Raw genomic sequence first — 23,234 nt, 5'->3', positions numbered from 1 at the left:
TTTTCCAGCATTTTATTAAATGTAGCCTTTTGGAAGCCAGATGTAGGCTAAGAGCAATGACATAAGAAAGTTGAATAACGTTATGTATTCAAACCTGGAAAAAGAAAATGGAAAAGCATTTTCATTTCCAGACTAGCCTACTACTTAACAGCGTGACTTATTTTCTATTAAATAATGAAAAACTTAAATGCAGATGTAGACTTTATTGCTTAATCAAACGAACCCTTGACCGCGATTCGCACTCGGTCTCATGGTCAAGTCATAGATCTGCAAACGTTCAGGGGTCTTGTTGAAATACGGACAGGCACTTTACAGGTCACACCATGTTGTTAACTGGGGTCCTCTCAAACACACCACAAGACAAGTGAAGATGGCGGACGTGCTGAGCGTTCTCCGTCAGTATAACATCCAGAAAAAGGAGATCGTCGCCAAAGGAGATGAAGTTATATTTGGAGAATTTTCGTGGCCGAAAAATGTTAAGACCAACTACATAATTTGGGGGTGAGTCGTTTTTTTTCAAATATGAATGTATTTGGTTAGCCTTACCAGTTAGCCTACAAGCTGTATTGGAAGAACGACTGCGTTGTATGCAAGCCAAACAACTCTGCGCAGTTGAGCTACGAAGTTGAGAATTGTTGTGTATTTGACAGAATCTCTGTTGGACATTACATATTATCAGACAGACACTTAATGCAAGCCATTGTGCATGTTGATTTAAAATCATTCTATTATCAGATTAAAAATCAATATTTAAAGTTGCAGTGAAATCTGCAAGTAAAGTTTATCATCCCAAGATCGTGGGTTTTAAGTGGATTTTATAAAGTTTTGTCTCATTATCTCCTGCTATATTCTAGCAAAAGTCAGAACTGGCCGTTTAGATGTTCCCAGCTGTCTTAGTTATTTGGTTGTCATGTTGCTTGATGAAATTCTGTTGCACTTTGTTCCCCTTATGTTCTTCTCTCCAGAACCGGTAAAGAGGGACAACCAAAAGAATATTATACTTTGGACTCAATCTTATTCTTACTCAACAATGTGCATCTTCCTCACCCGTCATATGTGCGGAGAGCTGCCGTAAGTCATATTTACTGTCACTGAAAGGACAACTGTTTCTAAGCCTAAAACATAACCAGTAACAATCATCTTTTATAGACTGAGAATATTCCTGTTGTTAGGCGACCTGATAGAAAGGGCTTACTGTCCTATCTCAATGGCGAAAGCTGTAAGTTCTTTACTCTGAAAGTTGTGCAGTTCATGTCTTCTTAACAGGCATACATGCAAATACCTGTATTTTATTTTATTTTTTCCAGCTACATCGACAAGTATTGACAGAAGTGCACCCATAGAAATTGGTTTGCAAAGGCCAACACAAGGTAATTTTTTTTTTAGCTATTGATGATGTATGTTTGTGAGCAGTGATGATGAGCATTTTCTTTTTTACAGTAAAAAGAGCAGCAGATGAAGTATCTTCTGAAACAAAAAAACCTAGAATTGAGGTAAAGAATTGTAGTAATATGGCTAATCTTTTGGTATGTTTTAGGATTGATCATCAGGAAATCAGGACAATTTTTTTTGTACATTTTTTATGTTCCAAGGATGAAGAGCGAGTACGTCTGGACAAAGAGCGCTTGGCAGCTCGTCTTGAGGGACATAAGGAAGGCATTGTACAGACAGACCAGATCAGGTATGAATACTGCTTATTTATCCATATAAATGTACTGTATAAAGTAGAATCTAAATTATTCAATAATGTTTTCCAGATCATTGTCTGAAGCCATGTCTGTGGAGAAAATCGCAGCCATCAAAGCCAAGATCATGGCCAAGAAGCGTTCCACCATCAAAACTGATCTGGATGATGACATTACCCTGAAGCAGAGAAGCTTTGTAGATGCAGAGGTGGATGTCACCAGGGATATCGTGAGCAGAGAGAGGGTCTGGAGGACCAGGACAACCATTCTACAGAGCACTGGCAAGGTTTGTGTACATCTGTTACTATAGTTTAACTTTTAATAAGAAGTATTGGACTTATTATGGAAATATTATTTTTTTCATCATAGAAATCTTGATTATTATTTATTTATTTTAAAAGTATGTCGCAATTTTAAAATTTAAGAGAACAAAGATTAATAAATTGTGGTTTATCTAGTTAGTTCCTAACTGCTCCAGCTTTTTCAAGCACTGAAACCCCTACAAGCACATGGAGTGTACTTCAGAGTTAACATAATCAAGATTTGCTAATAAATTATACACTTTTTGTAATAATCAGGCATAATCAAGCTAGGCCTGTCACAGTAATTACAATATTGACTTATCATTCAATACATGACTGATGGAACAATATATTTTTGGGCTCAGTTTTTATTGTGGTTATTTTTTCTTTGCAATAATGGGGGAGATTTTAGCCATTTTTATGTATTATGATAACATTTGAATTTAGAGGGTTGAATAAATGACTGCTATGGCTTATCGGTTCATTCTACTATTTATTTTTTTGCAGCTCAGGCTTCTTAATTATACTGTCTCTTTAAAAAATGGATTTACTGGGATTGTCCTGATTTGTGTCCATGGTATAAAGTAGTTTCATATAGATGTGTGTGTGTGTGTGTAATATATTAATTATATATACACATTTATATAAATTATATATACACTATATATATATATATATATATATATATATATATATATATATATATATATATATATATATATATATATATATATATATATATATATATATATATATATATATATATATATATAATAATATATTATTAGTGCTTTAAAATGTTATTGTGGCAGGCCAAAATCACGCTGAATTTATTTATTTTTATTAGCTATTAATACATTATTATATATTTTTATATAATATATGACATTATATATTATGTGAGCTACTGTTTCCAAATAATTTCCCTTGTGGATCAATAAAGTTTAATTTCACCAGCCTATTTTAGTGTTTAGCCACCAGATGGCAGCAATACAAGTGAATCTTGGGGTCTAGTTCAGGTATGCCTCTGCTGAGGAAAAAATATCAATGTTTAAGATGTACGTCATTTTGTAAAAGGAAAAGTTCATTGTTTGTTCACTCCACACCTGGTGCTGGTAAGCTTATTTCTGTAACCACAGCAGCTCTTGGGGTACACTTGATGGAAGCAAAGCTGCCAATCTGCACCATCTGCCCCTCAGGCCAACACATCATAGCCACTAATACAAAGTAGGAAAAAACTGAGGCACTCAAAAAGTACAAAATAATTAAAAGCCTTTAATACCACATGGCAGATAAAGTTAAAATCACGCCAACATGTTTTGGCCCTTTGGCCTTCACAGGGCAAACTCGAGATGGATATCACAGAGCAGATTTTAAGAAATAAGTGTAGGTCACATGTTCACAGTGGGCATGCAGGCTGAATGGATTTTTACTTACAAGCCATTGAAATTCAAATATAATACAAGTTATAAAAAGTACAAATCTCAACAACCAATATATAGAAATATACATAGTATAAAAAGATACACAGTATAAAAATATATATATTGCAAAAATTCAAAAGTGTTACAGTTTACAGTTTCATGGAGACAAAGGTGTAAAACAAACCCACTTATTCCATCATTCTGTATGCTCCCAAAGGTACATAAAATTATAGAAAACCGACCAGGGAGGCCCATAATTAGTGGGATTGAATCACTTACAGAACCGTTGGCTTAAATACATATTTTCATATTAAACCTTTTGTCAATAGTTTGCCTGCCTTTATCCAAGACAGTACTCAAGTGTTAAATAAACTGAACCTGATTAAGAACATTGGAGGAGGATATCTTGCAACTATGGATGTAGAATCATTATACACTAACATTGGTGACAAAGATAGACTAATGGCACTGGAACATTACCTAGAAAAGAGGACTCTAGAGACAATGCCCCCTGCTGGATTTATATTAAAACTAACAGAATGGACATTGAGAAATGACATCTTTCTCTTTCAGCAGCAATTATATAAACAACAAAAAAGCACAGCAATGGGAACATGATTTGCACCCAGTTATGCAAATCTGTACATGGTCTTTTGGGAAGAGAACTATGTGATTTCTAATCTGAACAGTCTTCGGGATAAAATGTTGTGGTGGGGTCGTTACATTGATGATGTTCTGCTATTGTGATCTGGGTCTGAACAAGAACTTTTACAGTTTCACTCATACTTGTATAATCCAAATGTCAATATTAAACTCAGCCTAGACTATTCCTTATCAGAAAAACATTTCCTGGATTTAAATATTTATATATTGTCTATATTACCATTGTACATTTTTCAGAAAATTAACTGATCAAAATACAATTTTAAAAGCAGACAGCTTTCACCCCGCATGGTTGCTTCAGAATGTCGCTTATGGTCAGTGTCAGAGACTACTGTAGACACTGAATCTAACTTTGAAAAAAATGCCCAAGATGAGCTGTAGATTGAAAAACAGAGGCTACACAGATAGCACTGTATCGTCAGCCTACAATTTAAACCAAAAGTCTTAATAGAGAAGAATTATTGACTCAGGAAAATGTGAGTTCTAATCAAGTGTACTTTATAACTGAATATGGCACTGAATCAAACAGAGTCAAACAAATAATCAAACAGAACTGAAGTATATCAAGAAGTGACAGCAATCTAAGACATGCTCTCCCAGAGACTCTTAACATCAGCTTTAGAAAAGCCCCTACACTCAGTGATAGACTGGTGAACAGTTATCTCCCTCCATTGAAACAAAAGACATGGCTGGACATTAAGGCTGGCTGCTACGGGTGTGGTAACTGTACCTGTTGTGAGCATGTACAACAGACTAGCTCGTTCATGGACATTACATCAGGTCAAAGTTTTGATATTAGGACATTCATTAATTGTAACACCGCTCATATAGTATCCAGACTCAAATGCCCATGTGGTCATTTTTACATAGGCATGCAAAATGCAAACTAAAAAATAGACTGGCTGAGCACAAACAGGCTATAAGGACCTGTAACCCCCTGTATCCTATGGCCATGCATTACAAAGAAGCCAACCATGGCAGCTGTAAAAGCCTAAAAATCTGTGCAATCGAACATATTAAAGAAACAATAAGTGGAGGATATAGACTGAAAAAAACTATTACAGAGAGAGTCCTACTGGAGCTACACTCTCAAGGCCACCCAGTTTCCAGGACTCAGTGGAGAGCTAGATTTCTCCCTCGCCCTTTAAAACCACAAGCTTTAAATGTGTAATCAGTTCCTGTTTTACATCTTTGTCTCCATGAAACTCTTTAAGACTAGCCCTCTAATATATTATACAAATTATAGCTATTTCTGTAGCACTTTTTAATTTTTGCACTATATATGTTTATATACTGTACTATGTATCTTTCTATGTATTGGTTGTTGGTATTTGTACTTTTTATATCTTGTATTATATTTGAACTTAAATAGCTTGTAACTAAAATCTGTTCAGCCTACATGTCCCATCATGCACCAGGGGACAGTGGGCCAGCCCACTGAACATGTGACCTACACTTATTACTTTAAAACTGCACTGTGATGTCCATCTCGAGTTTGCTCTAATGAAGGCTGAAGGGCCGAAATGCATTGGTGTGATTTTAATCTTTTAATCTTTTATCTGCCATGTGGTATTAAAGGCAATAAATTAAAATAAACAAACAAAAACAACTGAATTAACATGTATTTCTTAAATTTCAGAATTTCTCCAAGAACATCTTTGCCATCCTTCAGTCAGTTAAAGCCAGGGAAGAAGGTCGTGCTCCAGAGCAGAGACCTGCACCAAACGCCCCACAAGTGGTGAGAACCAAAAGGATAATTTTACAAAAGATACTGTTATTATTACCATTAATTACTTTTAAATTATTTCAATTTCAGGATTCTTCTATTAGAAATAAACAACCAGTCCCAGCAGCCTACAATAGATACGACCAGGAGCGCTTCAAAGGAAAAGAAGGTGAGGTGAACTTTTAGCTGATTTGAATAGTACTCTTACCAGGTTTTCTTAATTGTTGTTTTTCTACATTTGTTTAGAAACTGAGGGGTTTAAAATTGATACCATGGGTACTTACCACGGCATGACCCTGAAGTCGGTGACGGTGAGTCTCAAGTGAATGATAAGAACCTTTTTATACCGTACAATGCAATTATAAATATAAACACAGTGTAATGGTTTCTTTATTCTATCCACGTGGCTTTGAACTAGTTCTATTAATAGATCAAGATTTCTCTCAAACTATTCAGGGAAGATCCAAATTGGTCTTTAAGTTTTATTTTTTTTTATCCAGCATCCCTAATCTGCAAATGAATATGTAGTTTTGATAGTAGTGTTAGTATTTTTTGTTTTTGTTAATGGTGACAGTAATCGTAAATTGGTATTAAGTATTTTATTGAACACACTATCTCATTCTCCCATTTATTGCACATTTTTTGGATGTACATTAAAACTCCAACTATGCAGTTGTATAAAATTTCACTAAATGATTTCTGTGTATAACAGTTTATATAATATACTATTGAACACAAACCTGTAAATGCACAATCAAGCCATATTTGGAGTTCAGTTTAGTTTGTTTTAGTGCAGTCTTTTGGAGTGTGTCCGACTCATCCTTTCCTTCAGGGCATTGATGCAGGCGTTGTGTTTGTTGCTTTGCAGGTGATGCCAGTATTTCAGTAGCTCATTTGGATGAAATCCATGTGAGGTTATCAGGTGGCTGTACTTGCAGCTTGAGTAAGAAACTCTCCAGTGGTTGAATAAGAACTCATTTGGGGGAGGTGTGGGTTCAATGCCGAGCTCAGCTAGACAGACTCCTACATACACATCTTCCAGATGTAGATAGCGGATGTTTAGCGACACTTTGTAGATCTTCCTTGCCAGGTCTCCAGAGAAGACATAGCCTGTTCCAGAACAGAACGTGGGGTATTTGTTGCCTGGGTAGGATTCTGGAGGCATGTACCATTTACTGTTTTTGTTTCGATTTGGTGCAAAGCCTCTCATGTTATTCCCTGTAAAATAATTTGTTCTGTGTGTCAGGTCTGGTCTAAGTAATTTCTGTATGAGATATTCTGTGTTGACAAACATGTCGCTGTCTGTCTTCATCACATATGCAGCATGTGGACAATATTTTGATACCCAGTTTATTCCCATCATTGTTTTAACAGTCAAGTTTTTATATGAGTCTAGAAAGTTTTGTTGAATAATATCATGATGCCTTCGACTCTCTGACTCCAGCATCTTCTGCTGTACAAGCCCCAGCTCACCTTCATTTTTTCCCAACAAAAACAAGCGTATGAAGCCCAAAGCAGGAGCAACACTCTCATTTCCCCATGTCTGTCGAATAGCATTTCTCGCCTCTACCTGGCGAGCCTCAGTAGCTATCAGCAACACCAGAAATGGGACAAGTGTCCCCTCTGAGCACTTGTTTTGTTCATTTATGATGTAATCAAAAGGCCCATCTGACATCAGTTCTTGCGGCTCAGTTTGTGTGCCGTTGGCAGTCAGTGAGTGCGGAGCGGGCTCTTCCTGAAGAGATGAGAGGCCTATGTTCTCATGTGAGGAGTTGTCCACATTAATGGTTGGCTGCGGGATTATAACAAAGTGCCACGTGCTACGTTTGGAGCTCAAGTTTGATTTGGCTTTGGTTGACTCAAGCTTCTCTCCTCCAAAGACCACAGGATGTCCCCTCCACCATGGCAAACCTATGAGCTGTGGGAGCCACACCTGGTGTACTAGAAAGATCAATAATCCCAACAAGGAGAGAAGATAGAGAAGTTTAGCTGCATGTGTGCAGCAGTGTCTGCGTCTCCACTGCATGACTTCAGCACAGCTCTTCATTCACTTATCGTGCTGCAGGGCAAACCACAGGGATCCCTGATGTTTCCTGAAAATATAAAAAAGAATATTATTTCTCCTATGCCATTTCATTCTTCAAAACAAAGTCATTGAAAATGTCAAATGCAATATATACTGTAGCTGTTGCCATACTTGGTTCCTCAGACTGGTGTTCTTTCACTTATTTACTTTATATATAGTGTTACACTCTACCCTCTTGAAGGACCCCATCGACACAAAGAGTGGTTTGTCAGGCATCTGAAGCTCTGACGTGAAGCTGCTTTTGAGCTGTGTCACTGAAAATGGCCCACTGTCTACATCACAGCAACTCTGGCACACAGCCAGTTCTGTTGCTATTACCAGTGATAGTTGCCTCAAACCCACCTGATTTGCTCTTGTTGCTTTGAAGTAGGCATTACACATGTTGCTCTTTTTTTCAATGATTGAAACTAAGATACAACAGCTTCAGTTGGCATCAATTTCCTTTTTAACGGATAGCGGCTGAACAGTCACTTTGACAGGAAGCAAACTGCGATGTAACCCATAAAAATGAAACCGTGCAGAGCTGTATTTGTATGTTGAGCAGGCTGCAATGCGTCCAAGGATGTATGCTAACAGCTTTGCTGCTACATCTGACTGAAGGAAAAATACTGAGGTTTGTCTTGAAGTTATTCTCACAGCCATACCCTTCAGAAATCTTAATGATCCTGGCTTGTATCCAGTTTCTCAATGTCTGCGCTCCTCATTTTTCAATGCCGCATTTCCCCCATCCATTATTTTTCTTCTAATGCCATGCCTCTTTTCAGCCTTGTATTCTGCTGCTTCTTCACTGCGTCCGAACGAGCGGGTGTGAGTGGGGGGAGGAGAGACGATGTGGCTTGGGGCTTTGTGGCAGTGCGCACTCCCCGTTACCACGTCACGCTGCCTCTGCCGCGCAACAGCAGCAGGGAAGGGGGGGGCTTCGAGCTGACCCATTTGTATTCACACCCACTCTCTCCATCAGAAGCATTCAAGCTTATCTCAATCTGCTATGCTGCTGGAATTGGAGAGGTGTTGCCACATTCTCAGATTACCCACTTAAGGCCTGATTATTTATGTTTATTAGAAAGAAGTTCCATTTATCTGCCTGCCATGTCAGTGCTCTAGTTTAATAGTGTCTGGAACCTGTTGGCGGTAGAAGTGCTTGAATAAATGCTTGTACATCCACCCAGACGGGGGAAATTACCCATTAGACCATTTAAATACTGTGTTGCTGTAGTGCATTTTGGTTGCTTTCAACAGCAACATTTTTAAAAACTGTGTTTGTCGGCATCAAGGAGGAAGACACTAATTTTCATTGACATAGCCATTGACTGTTGGGGTGTGAGTTTTTGTTTTGTTTTTTAACGGGAGCACAGCTGGCTGTGCTGCTGTGCTGCAGATAAGATGTCATTGACGGTGCGGCTGCAGTAATGCTGATTGTCTGCCCTCAAGCCTCTGGGCCCTCTTGCTGCTTGTGTCATTGTTTTCTTATTGGACAGTGCCTAATGATGAATCAGTTTAGAATGAAATGGTAACATTGCTGATCAGTATTATTTAACATGGGAGCATTGATTCTGAGACATCCACACACAATATATTGATAATGTTTTACAATGTTGATTCAGTTTATATTTGGCATCTTTGACATGCCTCTGACATACAGGTAGATACTCTGTATAGCTCCCCCCTCAGTCTCTGCTGGTACTACATGACTCCATTTTCCTTTTTTTTGAATAATTGCTTAAAACAAACTTTTGTTTTTTTATCAGGAAGGAGCATCTGCACGGAAAGCCCAGACCCCAGCCCTGCAGCCTGTCCCTCGCCCAGGTTGGAAAACAGTTCACTAACATGAGCACATTTTGTTACTGTCATGAAAATTATTATTTATCATTTTGAGTTAAATGAGTAGAGGCTGAAGTAAAGAGGATGTCCTTGGGCTGTTGCACAAATGAGTGGATCTTTGCAGCTAAGATGGGGAGGAGGATGAGAGCTCAACTTGTGGAGGAACTAAAGGACATCACAGCAGAAGTATGGAGAAGGTGTCAGATGAAGAAATTGATAGGTTTGAGGCTGAGGCGGAGGTATAGAACTCATGGCTGATGACAGTCCACAGTGCCTCATGGGTCAGTCACATGCCCTAATAACCCCTTACCTTGGACCCTTTGTTTGTCTGCTGTGCACCTGCATCTTTAGTTTCATTTTTAGGTCATATTTTGAGCTCTCATCCTCCTCCTCATCTTGGAGATCTACTTCTTCAGTCATCTGTACAACAGCCCCAAGAACCAGATATGTGTATTCACACAGGTGCCACAGGGGGGCAGTCACAGGGTTACGTTGTCTGTGCTGGACTTGCAGACCATCTTTACCTTCAAACCAAAAAAACAAACCAGTTTTGTCTCAATTTCTGAATTCATCTTATTATAATGTTTTAGTCATGACATGCGTTTTAAACGCATTTTAAGCGCATGTCATGACTAAACCATAATAAGAATAAAATATAAAACTACTCTTTTCAGGGATAAAAACACACAGGGTACTGGTTAATATAACTGTTAATCCAACTGATGGACTACTGGTAGCAATGACAGTAGAGCTTGGTTAAATGTGTGTGCGCAGCATGGAACTACAGACAGAGCATTAAGAAATGTATTTCTTCCCTAGAAAGTTAAACATGTGGCTTTTAATAATAGTAAAGCCACAGTTTGTGCAGTGTTGTGAAATTTGTTTAGTTTTTTTCCTCCCGTAAGTCAGTCGTACTATTTGTTCCATAATTATCCTTGCTGTATTTCTACAGGCCTAGATAAAACATAGCTGTGTGTTGATGCCAAAGATTTACCTGAATTATTTTGTTACACTAAAGCTCTTGATAGTTATAATGTGACAGTATTGTGATTTAAATATTTATTTATTCACATTACAGTGTCACAAGCTCGACCACCCCCCAACCAGAAAAAAGGTAAAGGACTTTTTCCATTGATCATCAGTGTTGTCTCTTGTTATAATGTTTTGAACAATCCAGACATTTGTCTTGCATGCAAAATTTTCTGTGCTGTACAATTATTAGGCTCCCGGACACCTATAATCATTATCCCTGCTGCTACCACATCTCTTATTACTATGCTCAATGCTAAAGATCTTCTCCAAGATCTCAAGTGAGTTTACATGTTTGTTTTTACATGTATTTATTTACAATTCATGCTTTAATGATCAATTGTATTTAATTAACAAACTACAATGAATGTCACAGGTTTGTGACGTCAGATGAAAAGAAAAAGCAAGGCATCCCTCGAGACAATGAGGTGCTTCTTCAGAGACGCAAAGATCAGATCCAACCGGGTGGCACAACCCTCAGTGTCACTGTCCCCTACAGAGTCATTGATCAGCCCCTTAAATTGGCCCCACAAGACTGGTCAGTAATAAAACCTGTTCTGATTTGAAGAGTGCTTGTACTTGGGTCAGCTCAGTGTGGTTATCACTCAGGCTTCTCTAGGCTTTATACAAGGTTCTTCCAACATGTTTTCAAACTCTTACCGCAGTGATGGTATTATCTGTGTGGTTATGTTACTATTTGAAATATATGGTTTAAGCTTGTGTCTCTTCACAGGGATCGAGTTGTGGCTGTATTTGTGCAGGGTCCTGCCTGGCAGTTCAAGGGCTGGCCCTGGCTGCTGCCAGATGGATCCCCTGTTGACATTTTTGCCAAAAGTATGTAACAAACCACTCAAACCTCATTAACACTTAGGTCCATTTGTAAATGATATCGGCAAAATGCAGTGATCTTAGAAGATAATTAATCTTTGTGTTCTTTAGTTCGAGCTTTTCATTTAAAATATGATGAGGCCAAAACAGACCCAAATGTGCAGAAGTGGGATGTGGCTGTGCTGGAGCTGAGCCGCCATCGGCGCCATCTGGACCGGCCAGTCTTCCTGCGCTTTTGGGAAACCCTGGACAGGTACTGCTGCCACCTGGGATTTTAATCTCTTTAAATCTGAATGTTTACTATAGAATGTGTCTGAATGGCTGAAGAACTACACTGATCTATTGGGAGAAATAATTCATGCTCCTGCTTTTTTCTTTTGCAGATACATGGTGAAACACAAATCCCATCTCAGGTTCTGAGCCCAGGTCGGCAGCAGTCCTCCTGATACTTTTCTTCCAGCGTGATCCTGTTGAATGAGCCACAGTGACCACCAATCTCTCACACTTCAAATGCACTGTGCAGGATTAAATATTGTGTTTTATATAATGTTCATATAATTAAAATACCAAAATGTTTTATATAATACATGTTAAAGTTTAAACAAGATTAGACATCATGATAAAAAAGACAAAGTGTAAACTGTGCTGTCATGAGAAACAACAGGGTTGTATCATCCTTTCAGTTTGGGTTTATGGTCAGATTGTACATACTAAAACCAGCCAAAGCTCTTTGGGCTATGGACTCCTCATATAAGTTTATTTTTTAGAAAGGGGCTCTGATTTTGAGTAATAAAAGCTGTTCTAGTTCAGTTTTGACTTCAAACTATGGTCATGTTCGCTGATATTTCTTGTTGGTGTTGTGCTAAGAGTGAAATGGTGCAAAGTACCACTTTAAGCCATTTCATAAAAATTGACAATAAAGCCTCAAATAATAATTGTCTTATTTTTGACTAAATTTTATATCCAGTTTATGTCAAAGCAAATTATAGATCAACAATAAGAATGGACATTTTAACCAGACTATCCATTTATTCCATGACTGCAGAAACTTCAGCAACCTACTGTGATTATTATACCATTCTGGGTCTTGTTAATAACCCCCCTCCAACTGTAGCTGAAGGGCATTGGGGAAAAAAGTGTCTACCATGAAGAATGCAGACAAATAAAGCTCTGATTTGCAGAGTTTATAATAAGACAGCTACTTGGTAAAACAATCCTCCATTGTCTAACCAACTGATCCAATTGCTGATATCACGACTGTATAGACCAATAGTATTTATTATAGATGGAGGCAGCTAAAATTATCATTGATAAAATGCAGATTTCTGTTGTATTGCAGGTTCTTTGGTCTAGTCAATAATAGCAATGATCAGGTTCAACAGTGCGTTAGGCTCTAGAATGTGATCTCATACTCCTAGATAGGGGAAAGAGACAGATAATACATTTTATTTATTAGGCGCCTTTCTGGACACTCAAGGTCGCCTTCAATGAACAACTACAAACATAAAGTTAAATACAATTAAAAAACATACCGCCTACAGCTAAAGTGGGACAGTGCAGCTATGGTCTGGCGGTGTGGTGGAGTGAATAGGCTAGTCTGTGTTTAGAGTTTAAATTTGAAATGTGGAACTGAGTCAGTGTTGTGGAGGTCAGCAGAGAGAGTGGTCCAGAGCTGAGGAGCAGAGCAACTGAAGGTGATCAGATGGGCAGAGGGAACAGAGAGCTGGAGCGAGGAGGAGGAATGGAGGGAGCGGGCAGGTGTGGCAATGTGGAGGAGCTCAGAGAGATATCAAGGTGCCAGGTTATGGAGGGCTTTGAATGTAAGGAGCAGGATTTTGTATTGAACGTGATGTGAGATGGGGAGCCAGTGGAGCTGTTGTAGGATGGGTGTGATGTGGTTGATGGAGAAGGTGCATGCGATATTGCGGGCAGCTGAGTTTTGGACCAAATGAAGTTTATGGAGAGTTTTTTGCGGCAGACTAAACAGAAGGTAATTGCAGTAATCCAGACGGAAGGTGACAAGGCTGGGCACAAGGATGGCAGTGGAGTGTGGAGTAAGGGAAGGGCAGAGGCGGAAGATGTTGCAGAGGTGGAAATAGGCAGAGCAAGTGATATTGTTGATATGAGAGGTGAAGTGTTATCGAGGATGACACCTAGACTTTTTACCTGAAGGGAGGGGGAGATGGAGGAACAGTCAGTGGAAATGGAGAAGGGACTGATTTTGTTTAGGGTGGATTTAATGCCTACAAGCAGAAGTTCGGTTTTATTGCTGTTGAGTTTGAGGAAGTTTGAGGTGAACCAGGATTTAACTTCTTCAAGACAGTTAATAAGGGAGGAGGGTGGGAGAGTGGAGTTTGGAGTTTGGTTTGCTAAAGGGGTAGAGCTGGGTGTCATCCACGTAGCACTGGAAGTGGATGTGGTGTTTCCAGAAAATGTGACTGAGGGGGAGGAGGTAGAGGGTGAACAGCAGGGGAACGAGGATAACACCTTGAGGAATACCAGCGGTGATGGAGACTGGATGAGAGGTGAAAGGTTTGAGTTGGATGAACTGGGTGCAGTGGGAAAGATAGTGAAAACAGGAGAGGGCTGTGCCAGTGATGCCAATAGAAGAGAGTCGGTCAAGAAGGATGGAATGAGAGAATTGTGTCGAAGGCTGCACTTAGATCAAGCAGGAAGAGGATGGATAATGAACCAGAGTCAGCAGAGAGGAGAAGGTTGCTATTGATTTTGAGGAGGGCCGTTTCAGTGCTGTGGAGGGGATGGAAGCCACAATGCAAATGTTCATACAGGTTATTGGAGGAAAGATAGAAATGGAGTTGAGCAGAAACATTTTTTTTTCAAGGATTTTTGAGATGAATGGAAGGTTAGAGATAGGGTAAAAGTTAATGAGGTCAGTGGGATCTGAACAAGATTTTTTGAGAATAGGAGTCACAGCAGTGGTTTTGAGGGTTGTGGGAACAGTTCCAGAGGTGAGGGAGGCGAGGATTATATGGGTGATCAGCGAAGACAGAGATGGAAGAATGGCTTTGACAAGGGCTGTGGAAAGTGGGTCAAGTTGACATGAAGGTTTGGATTTTTGAATAAAGGTGGAGATTTGATTGACAGATGGCAGGGTAAATGATGAAAAAGGGAGTGGGGGGAAGTGACGGGAAATGTAGACGCCAATAAAGTTAGAGCAGAGAAGGGGGTTAGCTGCCAGTGAATAATTTTGATTTTTGTGGTGAAGAATGAGACCTGGGTGTTACCGAAATCAGAAGAATAGAGATGAGATGGAAGAGAATCAGGAGGTGTGGTGTAGATTGTTGATGTGTCTCAAAGCATAAAAAACTTATTCAATTTTGAATAGGTTAAAATAAAGACTAACTATTTATTTTTATATGTAGAATTCTTCAGTTTGTGGTGTTTTAATATTTCTTACATTTTAACTATTTTAATTTTGCTGCCCCCATCTGTATTAAATAATAGACTATACTAGTAGAATGTTATGTCTGATATAATGACATTCTTCTAGTGAATTGATGACTAATTTGAAGCCCAGCAATATAAAATGCTCCAAATGTGACTGGTGTTTACTTCTGTTACTGTTGAACTAACCACTGACCTTTTGATTTGTATTGCTATTTCGAAATGCTCAATTGTAAACAGAACAGTCCGGGAAATCATTTTGAAATGTGGACTTTCTGTAAGGCCTGCCACGATCGCACACAAACATTCAACTTTTTGGACATAGGCTCTTGGTATTCATTAACAATCCTAAATCTAGAACAACTTCAGCAGTATTTTGCTGTTACTAACAGCCTTCAGGACAAAATGGACCTAAGATTTTTTGGGTTATGGGCTGTAGTTCAGAGCCTTTCTGCAGTTGTGAAGGGTAAGCCTTTATTTCATTTAAGATTTATGCAAAGTGAATCAGTAATCTAGGCCAGACCTGGGCATTGTACAGCTCTTGAGCCACATACAGCCCTTTGGTTGGTTTTGTTTAAGCTAATTTTGAATTACAAAATAAACATATTTTATCATTTTACCTCATGCATAAAGTAAAGCTGCAATGATTTGAATTGATTTTGTTTTTTAATCACTTTTCATTGCTTACTCATAAGCTCTTACCAGTCTTACCAGCTTGTCAAAACATTTTTTACAGCTTTTTTTTTTTAAATAAAGAAATACCATTAATATTAGACAGAACTGAGTTAAGCATTTTAGCCCAGCCCTCCACAATATTTTCTGTTTCTTATGTGGTCTCATTGAAAAAAATAATTGCCCTCCCCTGATCTACACCTATGTATGGGTTTCAGGTTCCTGTTAACTGAGACATTTTGAGCACTTTTTTTTGCTATGACAACAATCTTAATTTTCCATCATTCTGAAATTTTGTAGGCCAATATGGAAGCCGTTTAATTTATTTATTTGCCAGAAGTGTCAAAAGAGTTTACTACTGTAAATTCTAATTATGAACCATATAGGCTATTGTTTGTCGACTAAACAGAGTTTTATATTTACTATGTTGTAGATGCCAGTGGTCAAGGCTGCCAACATCTGAACATCTTGAATGGTTACTCTTTCTCTGACCAGAACCACCTACTGTACTATGCCTGTGACCAGGGTTTTATGCCAGTGGAGGGGAGTTGGTGGGCAACAATTTCTTGTCAAAACGGAAACTGGTCTTCAAAGCCACAGTGTATTGGTAGGTGTAACACTTACGTATGGCATATAGGTTAACCTTAGAAATAAAGGCAGCACATCAAATCGATATGATTTATGATTATATCAAATGCTCAAATTGCCGTGTAGCTAGTTGTGCGAGATGGTCAACCCCTTAAAAAGCAGTTTTGCTAATAAATTATTAAGTAGCACAGTTCTGTAAAACTTGAGGAGTGATTGACCAATAAATGCTTCAGCTCAACCCCTTTTAGACTGATATGCAGAATTTGCAGCATTTACAGTGCTGTGAGCATAAGAGACATGCCTTTACTTCTGGACTAAAATTTAATCAAACTTGAGTTAAAGTTTGGTAAAGTGAGAGATCTCTCCAAGAAAGTTTTGAGCAATTTCTTAACAGCAATCTATGCTTAATTTTCTACAGAGTAATACATTTAATACGCTACGTAGGCTATAGTTTATATTAGAAATCTAAAACAACATGTGAACCACCAAAGACTAATGCAACAAGCATAACTGCAAAAATAAAAAAAGACAATTAAACACTCTATTCTTCTTCAGCGGATACGTCATGCTTTGATCCACACATTGTGAATGGCATCTATGACAAATTCACATTTCAAGAAAACAACTTTAAACTGAGGGTAAAATGCAAGTCTGGATATGAAGACAAGAACAAGCTCGCCATAGCTCATTGTTCAAGTGGAAACTGGCTGACATTACCAGTCTGTGAAAGTTAGTGAAGCAGCAATGTCACATACCCAATCAAATCAAATTATAATCAACAATATCTGCTTTTACAGAGGATGAGGAATCATGTGGGCCACCTCCACAAATCCCAAATGCTGTTATAATTAACCAGGTTTATGAGGATATATTTCCTCAGGAAGCGAAAGTGCAGTATGTATGTCGGACTGGATTCGAACTGGAGACGCGTTCTAAGAATACGACCATCTGCAGTTATCAGCAATGGGATCCACTTCCCTCATGCAGTAAGTGAAGAAGAGAATATAAGCACATAACATCTGTGATACAACTTTACATAAGAACATGTGGCCCTGCAGGAAAAAAACAGATAAACCAAGATGGAGTGCCTCAGGTCACGTCAATCCCCACTGGGTCAGATGACAACGATCAGCATATGTCCACTGCAGGGAACAAACCAACAGTCCACGATGGGGCCAAAGGTGAGGGAAATGTAGTGAATCTGTGATATCTTCTTCTAAATGCTTATAAAATGACTATTACTATTAAAAACTAGAAAAGCACTCAGAGAGCGCAGACCTCCGCCAAGGACTACCCCCATTTTTTATATAAATTGCGATAAAATCAGTCTTCTGGATCAGATCCGGATCAACCTTTGGAATATGAAAGAGGATCCCATTGTCCATCCCTGAGTCAAATTTCATGGGGTTTGGTCAATAATTAACCGAGATATTGAGAAACAAATTTTTTGTCCCCATTTACCACAATGTTAACTAAAATTTCAAAGTGATCCAGAATCCAGGATTTCTTCCGGATCACCCCCAAAATGAAATCAGTTCTTCCTTTTCACATTTCCAACAAATCCTGAAAATTTCATCAAAATCGGTCCATAACTTTTTGAGTTATGTTGCTAACAGACAAACAAACAAACAAACAAACAAATAAACAAACAGACACACGCCGGCGGAGGTAAATATTAACTCTTTGTATGCCTTCAGATGCTTCAGCCCCCACTGGGTCAGACGACAGCCATCAGCAGATGTTCACTCATGGTATTTAATCTCAATTTACACTGTCCCTTTCACCTGTAGGAGTCTATTTTAAGTTATCACATTGTCTTATGTTTTCTGCAGTCGACAAATGTGGCTCCCCTCCCACAGTAAACAATGCAGACTTTGAGGTTGATCCAGGTCAGATGTTTGTGACATATCAATGTAATTACTGGTACAAACTAAACGGAAACAGTATAGTGAGATGTCTGAATAACCAATGGACTCCACCACCCACCTGTAAAGGTATACAGTATTTGTAAGTGATTAAATGCAGAATCATTCAGTTTAACCAATGTAATGTGTGTGCAGTTGACTTCTGTGAGCTGGACACTTGTAAATATCGTGATCTGGTGAACACGGGCAATATTTATATTAAAGCTGGAACCGCAATGAAATTGTCTTGTTCTGGTACAATACATGGAAGACTGCACAGGCTGTGTGCAATGAAAACAAGGAATTGTATTTGTCTGCATGTAAGTAGACTAAGGAGCGGATTCTTTGAATCATATGTTATCAGTTTATTATAATAATACATTACACCTCAGCTCAACATGTGGCTCAGTGAGATATTGTAAAGAAATATCTTTTTCTTCTAGGTTGTTGGAAGACAACCCATAACGTGGTAGGTGACCATATGAATATTTAAAGCATATATTTTTCTTGTGTTCATGTAGTCAGTTTTTAGTATAAATGTGGAATAGTTTTTTTCTCATCACATTTTTGTATATTGTTCAACAGAAGTACTGATTATGAAATGTGTTTTTTCTTTAGCGCCTCTGTGGTTACACACGAATATATAACCAAGAAACCCAGACTCAAGATCAGTAACAATAAAAAGATCAACTTAGATGGTCATCTCATTTATGTGACCAAAACATGTCTGAACGACCAGCATTGTCTTCATTAACGCTTTAAGACTGAAGTACAAGTGCTAAGCCTGTCCTTAGTACACACTGGCTCTTGTTTAGCTAATTTTGAAGTTTTGTCCCTGTTCAAACTAATGCTTTTTTTTTTTTTTTTTTTCCCCCAAATAGCACAATAAAGCATAATATTTCAACACATTTCTTGCCTATATTGATGTCATGAGATGTCATGGGTTGGTTGGTGTAGTTTTGTCCTACAGCGCTGGAATCTATCACACAGTAGTGCGCCCTCTAAGCTTCACAAAGATGGTTCACACTCCCAGGACACAGTTGTATTTTCAGCAGTATTTTAGGAGATAGACCTTCATCATAGTTGTTTAGCCATCACAAAAGGGACATTCACAAAACACTGATCCTTATTTTCTGCTTTCACACTGTCAGAATAATATGCAGCTTTCAAAGTCATGTAAATGTTGTGGAAAAATTGTATAAATCTTGAAGAAAAAAATAATTGATTCATTTGCGAAGCCCAGTGAGTTTTTGGAACACAGACAAAGGTTTATTCGTCTTTGTTACAGCAGATGTGGACAGGGCCTAGGCCTGCCCTGACCAAAGACCAACAGCCTCTCGTGAGTCTCCTCTCTCCAGTCACGCCTCCAATCTCTTCTCTCCATCTCCCCCAGAGCATCTGAGCTCTGAGTATTTATACAGACATACAAGTTACATGCATATCAACGCAGAGTGACTTTTGTTTCACAGACTTGTGTTAATCAACTTTACATTTGAGACAATTCAGAGTTCCCTGTGAGGTGGGGACAGTTGTGTCTGCTGAACCTTTACACATGTTAATGAAATCACATTCATTTACACAAAGACAGATTGAGAAAAATCTTTCCACAATATAAAGTTCCATCACAGTAAATATGGGCAAAGTTGAACATTTTGTCCCACAGCACAGCTAACTGCCAAGCTCCACCCACTGTATTTACTGACACTTAAAAAGACCAGATTAAACCAACTCATAGAGGACTGTAAACTTGCACCTGAAAATGTGTGGACGTCATCTTCTAGTGTCAGTTTTACTGTGGATGGCTGCTGGAATATTACAATGTGAGTATATTTATCAGAAACCTCACAAACTATATACTTTTGAGTGAACCAGTTGCATCTATATTTATAAGTATTATTCTCTATTATGGGCTTAGTTTGGTAGCATTTGGCTATTCACAAACCAATGCATTTTTGTGCATAGCTAAAGTGGCCAAACAACAGTGAGGCAAAGATGTAGCCTAATTAAAAACTGTGTAGACCGACTTTGAGTAACTTTATATTAAACTGTGTGGCCTCAATATTGTTTTATGACCTTTTGATACAGGTTCATTGGGTTATGACGAAGACCTTCTCTTCAAAACAAGTATGGCTTTTACACTGACCCTACACATGTAGCCTACAGGCTGTAACAGTATCTTTTTTTAGTTGTCAGATGTGGAGAGGCCCCCCAAATAGAGAATGGGCATATTGTGGAGCGCAGCCTTGTGTATTTGAAGTATCAGTGCAGTCCTGAGTATATTCTTCATGGTATCAACACAGTGCATTGTTTTAACAACGAATCATGGTCTGAAGTGCCCCGCTGCAAAGGTGAGATATTTAATGCAACACTCAGTAAATGACAAACAATCGTAAATCAGGAAAACCTACAAGAGCTGCATTCTGGTCTTTAATAGAAATCTCTTAGCCATCATACACGAGGGATGTTCAAAAAACACTGATCTTATATTCTGCTTTCACACCATCAGAAGAAGTATATGCAGCTTTCAAAGGGTTATATGTTGCTTTTATGTAAATATGGGTAATGTTCAACATTTTGTCCCACAGCAAAGCCAACTAGCAAGTTCCACACATTTTATTTACCTGTGCCTATGAAAAAGAACCCAAATCACAACTCACATTACTATATTTGAGGAATTGCATTATTTGAGGAGATTTTAAACCTCTACTTGAACTAATTGAGTGTAATTCTAGCTATGTAATTGTACTTCATTACATTTAAAATCATAAGAGTCATAGACAATGTCAGCAGTCACCTCCAGGCTCTCTCTCTCAAAACCTTCAAATCAGGTTAGAATCTAGGTGTAATAATGGAGTCAGGCTTGAACCTTTACAGCCACATCAAATCAATAAGATCTGCAGCCTTTTACCACCTAAAAAACACAAAATCAGATGTATGCTGTCTAAAGCAGGCTTGGAGAGATGTATCCATGCGCTTGTCTCCAGTAGGTGAGATACTGTAACGGCCTCTCACTGGCCTCTCCAAACGAGCTGTAAGACAGTTGCATTACATCCAGAACACTGCAGCTCAGGTCCTGACTCAAACCAGGAAGTACAAGCACATAAATCCTGTGCTCAGGTCTCTGCACTGGCTTCCTGTGGCTCAGAGAATAGACTTTAAGTGGTTCTGCTTGCGTACGAGTCTCTCTATGGCCGAGCACCAAAATACATCCATGACATGTTAGTGCCGTATGAACCATCTGCACTCTGAGGAGCTCAGCCTCCTGCTGGTGACCAGAGTCAGGACTAAACATGGGGAGCCAGTGTTTCGGTTTTATGCAGCTAAAACCTGGAACAGTCTTCTTGAAGATGTGCGACAGGCCTCTGCTTTGACTTTGTTTAAATCCAGGCTCACAGTTCTGTTCAAACAATTCTGTTTAGCTGTGCATATGACTGAAAGGTTTTCATTCTGCACTCTTCTCTCTAACTAATGTCTCTTTATTTATGTTCTGATTTGTTTGTATTGTGCGTTTAATGTATTTCTTATTCTGTAAAGCACTTTGAATTGCTTTGTGTACAAGTTGTACTATACAAATTAACTTGCCTTGCTTTGCAAATTGTCCCAATACAATGTTTCTCACTGCAGCATCTTTTCCTCTTTTGTGCTAATTGAAACAATGTGAATGTCTTTCAGCCGCTTCAGCCCCCACTGGGTCAGACGACAGCCATCAGCAGATGTTCACTCATGGTATTTAATCTCAATTTACACTGTCCCTTTCACCTGTAGGAGTCTATTTTAAGTTATCACATTGTCTTATGTTTTCTGCAGTCGACAAATGTGGCTCCCCTCCCACAGTAAACAATGCAGACTTTGAGGTTGATCCAGGTCAGATGTTTGTGACATATCAATGTAATTACTGGTACAAACTAAACGGAACCAGTATAATGAGATGTCTGAATAACCAATGGACTCCACCACCCACCTGTAAAGGTATACAGTATTTGTAAGTGATTAAATGCAGAATCATTCAGTTTAACCAATGTAATGTGTGTGCAGTTGACTTCTGTGAGCTGGATACGTTTAAATATCGTGATCTGGTGAACACGAGCAATATTTATATTAAAGCTGGAACCGCAATGAAATTGTCTTGTTCTGGTAATACATGGAAGACTGCACAGGCTGTGTGCAATGAAAACAAGGAATTGTATTTGTCTGCATGTAAGTAGACTAAGGAGCGGATTCTTTGAATCATATGTTATCAGTTTATTATAATAATACATTACACCTCAGCTCAACATGTGGCTCAGTGAGATATTGTAAAGAAATATCTTTTTCTTCTAGGTTGTTGGAAGGCAACCCATAACCTGGTAGGTGACCATATGAATATTTAAAGCATATATTTTTCTTGTGTTCATGTAGTCAGTTTTTAGTATAAATGTGGAATATTTTTTTTCTCATCACATTTTTGTATATTGTTCAACAGAAGTACTGATTATGAAATGTGTTTTTTCTTTAGCGCCTCTGTGGTTACACACGAATATATAACCAAGAAACCCAGACTCAAGATCAGTAACAATAAAAAGATCAACTTAGATGGTCATCTCATTTATGTGACCAAAACATGTCTGAACGACCAGCATTGTCTTCATTAACGCTTTAAGACTGAAGTACAAGTGCTAAGCCTGTCCTTAGTACACACTGGCTCTTGTTTAGCTAATTTTGAAGTTTTGTCCCTGTTCAAACTAATGCTTTTTTTTTTTTTTTTTTCCCAAATAGCACAATAAAGCATAATATTTCAACACATTTCTTGCCTATATTGATGTCATGAGATGTCATGGGTTGGTTGGTGTAGTTTTGTCCTACAGCGCTGGAATCTATCACACAGTAGTGCGCCCTCTAAGCTTCACAAAGATGGTTCACACTCCCAGGACACAGTTGTATTTTCAGCAGTATTTTAGGAGCTAGACCTTCATCATAGTTGTTTAGCCATCACAAAAGGGACATTCACAAAACACTGATCCTTATTTTCTGCTTTCACACTGTCAGAATAATATGCAGCTTTCAAAGTCATGTAAATGTTGTGGAAAAATTGTATAAATCTTGAAGCCACCCACCCCACCAC

The 23,234-nt window shown here is 38.5% G+C and overlaps 3 protein-coding genes across 4 annotated transcripts; 2 read left to right on the top strand and 1 right to left on the bottom strand.

Moving 5' to 3' along the window:
- Positions 1 to 334: 334 nt before the first annotated feature.
- Positions 335 to 12,499, top strand: cdc73 (cell division cycle 73, Paf1/RNA polymerase II complex component, homolog (S. cerevisiae)). Its single transcript, XM_020939506.2, has 17 exons — positions 335 to 501; positions 966 to 1,071; positions 1,150 to 1,219; positions 1,308 to 1,370; positions 1,441 to 1,493; positions 1,593 to 1,681; positions 1,758 to 1,971; positions 5,714 to 5,812; positions 5,891 to 5,969; positions 6,047 to 6,111; positions 9,635 to 9,692; positions 10,786 to 10,821; positions 10,930 to 11,017; positions 11,113 to 11,274; positions 11,470 to 11,570; positions 11,676 to 11,817; positions 11,948 to 12,499. Exons 1-17 carry the CDS (start codon positions 371 to 373, stop codon positions 11,982 to 11,984), a joined length of 1,593 nt encoding a protein of 530 aa, XP_020795165.1. The 5' UTR covers positions 335 to 370; the 3' UTR covers positions 11,985 to 12,499.
- Positions 6,117 to 8,708, bottom strand: LOC110173489 (beta-1,3-galactosyltransferase 2-like). 2 transcript variants are annotated; one of them, XM_020939507.2, is made up of 2 exons: positions 8,229 to 8,708; positions 6,117 to 7,893 (listed from the first exon to the last, which is right to left on the bottom strand). In XM_020939507.2, exon 2 carries the CDS (start codon positions 7,845 to 7,847, stop codon positions 6,588 to 6,590), a length of 1,260 nt encoding a protein of 419 aa, XP_020795166.2. In that variant the 5' UTR covers positions 7,848 to 7,893; positions 8,229 to 8,708; the 3' UTR covers positions 6,117 to 6,587. The 2 variants fall into 2 exon arrangements, with proteins under 2 accessions (XP_020795166.2, XP_055007675.1); XM_055151700.1 differs by having other exon boundaries at positions 8,531 to 8,582.
- Positions 12,500 to 15,261: 2,762 nt separating the features above from the next.
- Positions 15,262 to 22,944, top strand: LOC110173506 (complement factor H-related protein 5-like). The gene is made up of 18 exons (XM_020939527.2): positions 15,262 to 15,435; positions 16,075 to 16,248; positions 16,785 to 16,958; positions 17,027 to 17,215; positions 17,288 to 17,410; positions 17,927 to 17,980; positions 18,062 to 18,223; positions 18,290 to 18,453; positions 18,577 to 18,602; positions 18,752 to 18,881; positions 19,869 to 19,953; positions 20,219 to 20,257; positions 20,320 to 20,481; positions 21,806 to 21,859; positions 21,941 to 22,102; positions 22,169 to 22,330; positions 22,454 to 22,479; positions 22,629 to 22,944. The coding sequence occupies exons 1-18, from the start codon at positions 15,375 to 15,377 to the stop codon at positions 22,683 to 22,685; spliced, it is 2,004 nt and encodes a 667-aa protein (XP_020795186.2). The 5' UTR covers positions 15,262 to 15,374; the 3' UTR covers positions 22,686 to 22,944.
- Positions 22,945 to 23,234: the final 290 nt, after the last annotated feature.

Source organism: Boleophthalmus pectinirostris, unplaced genomic scaffold, assembly GCF_026225935.1.
Source record: "Boleophthalmus pectinirostris isolate CB_2022bp ecotype Guang Dong unplaced genomic scaffold, ASM2622593v1 HiC_scaffold_16, whole genome shotgun sequence".
Classification (NCBI taxonomy): domain Eukaryota; kingdom Metazoa; phylum Chordata; class Actinopteri; order Gobiiformes; family Gobiidae; genus Boleophthalmus; species Boleophthalmus pectinirostris.
Note: the sequence above shows the minus strand (reverse complement) of the source record. Positions and strands in the feature narration are given on the sequence as shown.

What these genes read in the sequence shown, in the direction of transcription:
- LOC110173489 (XM_020939507.2), bottom strand. Translation starts at nt 7,847, where the DNA reads ATGAAGAGCTGTGCTGAAGTCATGCAGTGGAGACGCAGACACTGCTGC.
- LOC110173506 (XM_020939527.2), top strand. Translation starts at nt 15,375, where the DNA reads ATGGACCTAAGATTTTTTGGGTTATGGGCTGTAGTTCAGAGCCTTTCT. An exon ending in TCAGCAGATGTTCACTCATG is followed by an intron (nt 17,981 to 18,061) that starts GTATTTAATCTC and finishes TGTTTTCTGCAG; the next exon opens with TCGACAAATGTGGCTCCCCT. An exon ending in GGAATTGTATTTGTCTGCAT is followed by an intron (nt 18,454 to 18,576) that starts GTAAGTAGACTA and finishes TTTTTCTTCTAG; the next exon opens with GTTGTTGGAAGACAACCCAT.
- cdc73 (XM_020939506.2), top strand. Translation starts at nt 371, where the DNA reads ATGGCGGACGTGCTGAGCGTTCTCCGTCAGTATAACATCCAGAAAAAG. An exon ending in ACCCCCCAACCAGAAAAAAG is followed by an intron (nt 10,822 to 10,929) that starts GTAAAGGACTTT and finishes TACAATTATTAG; the next exon opens with GCTCCCGGACACCTATAATC. An exon ending in AAATTGGCCCCACAAGACTG is followed by an intron (nt 11,275 to 11,469) that starts GTCAGTAATAAA and finishes GTCTCTTCACAG; the next exon opens with GGATCGAGTTGTGGCTGTAT.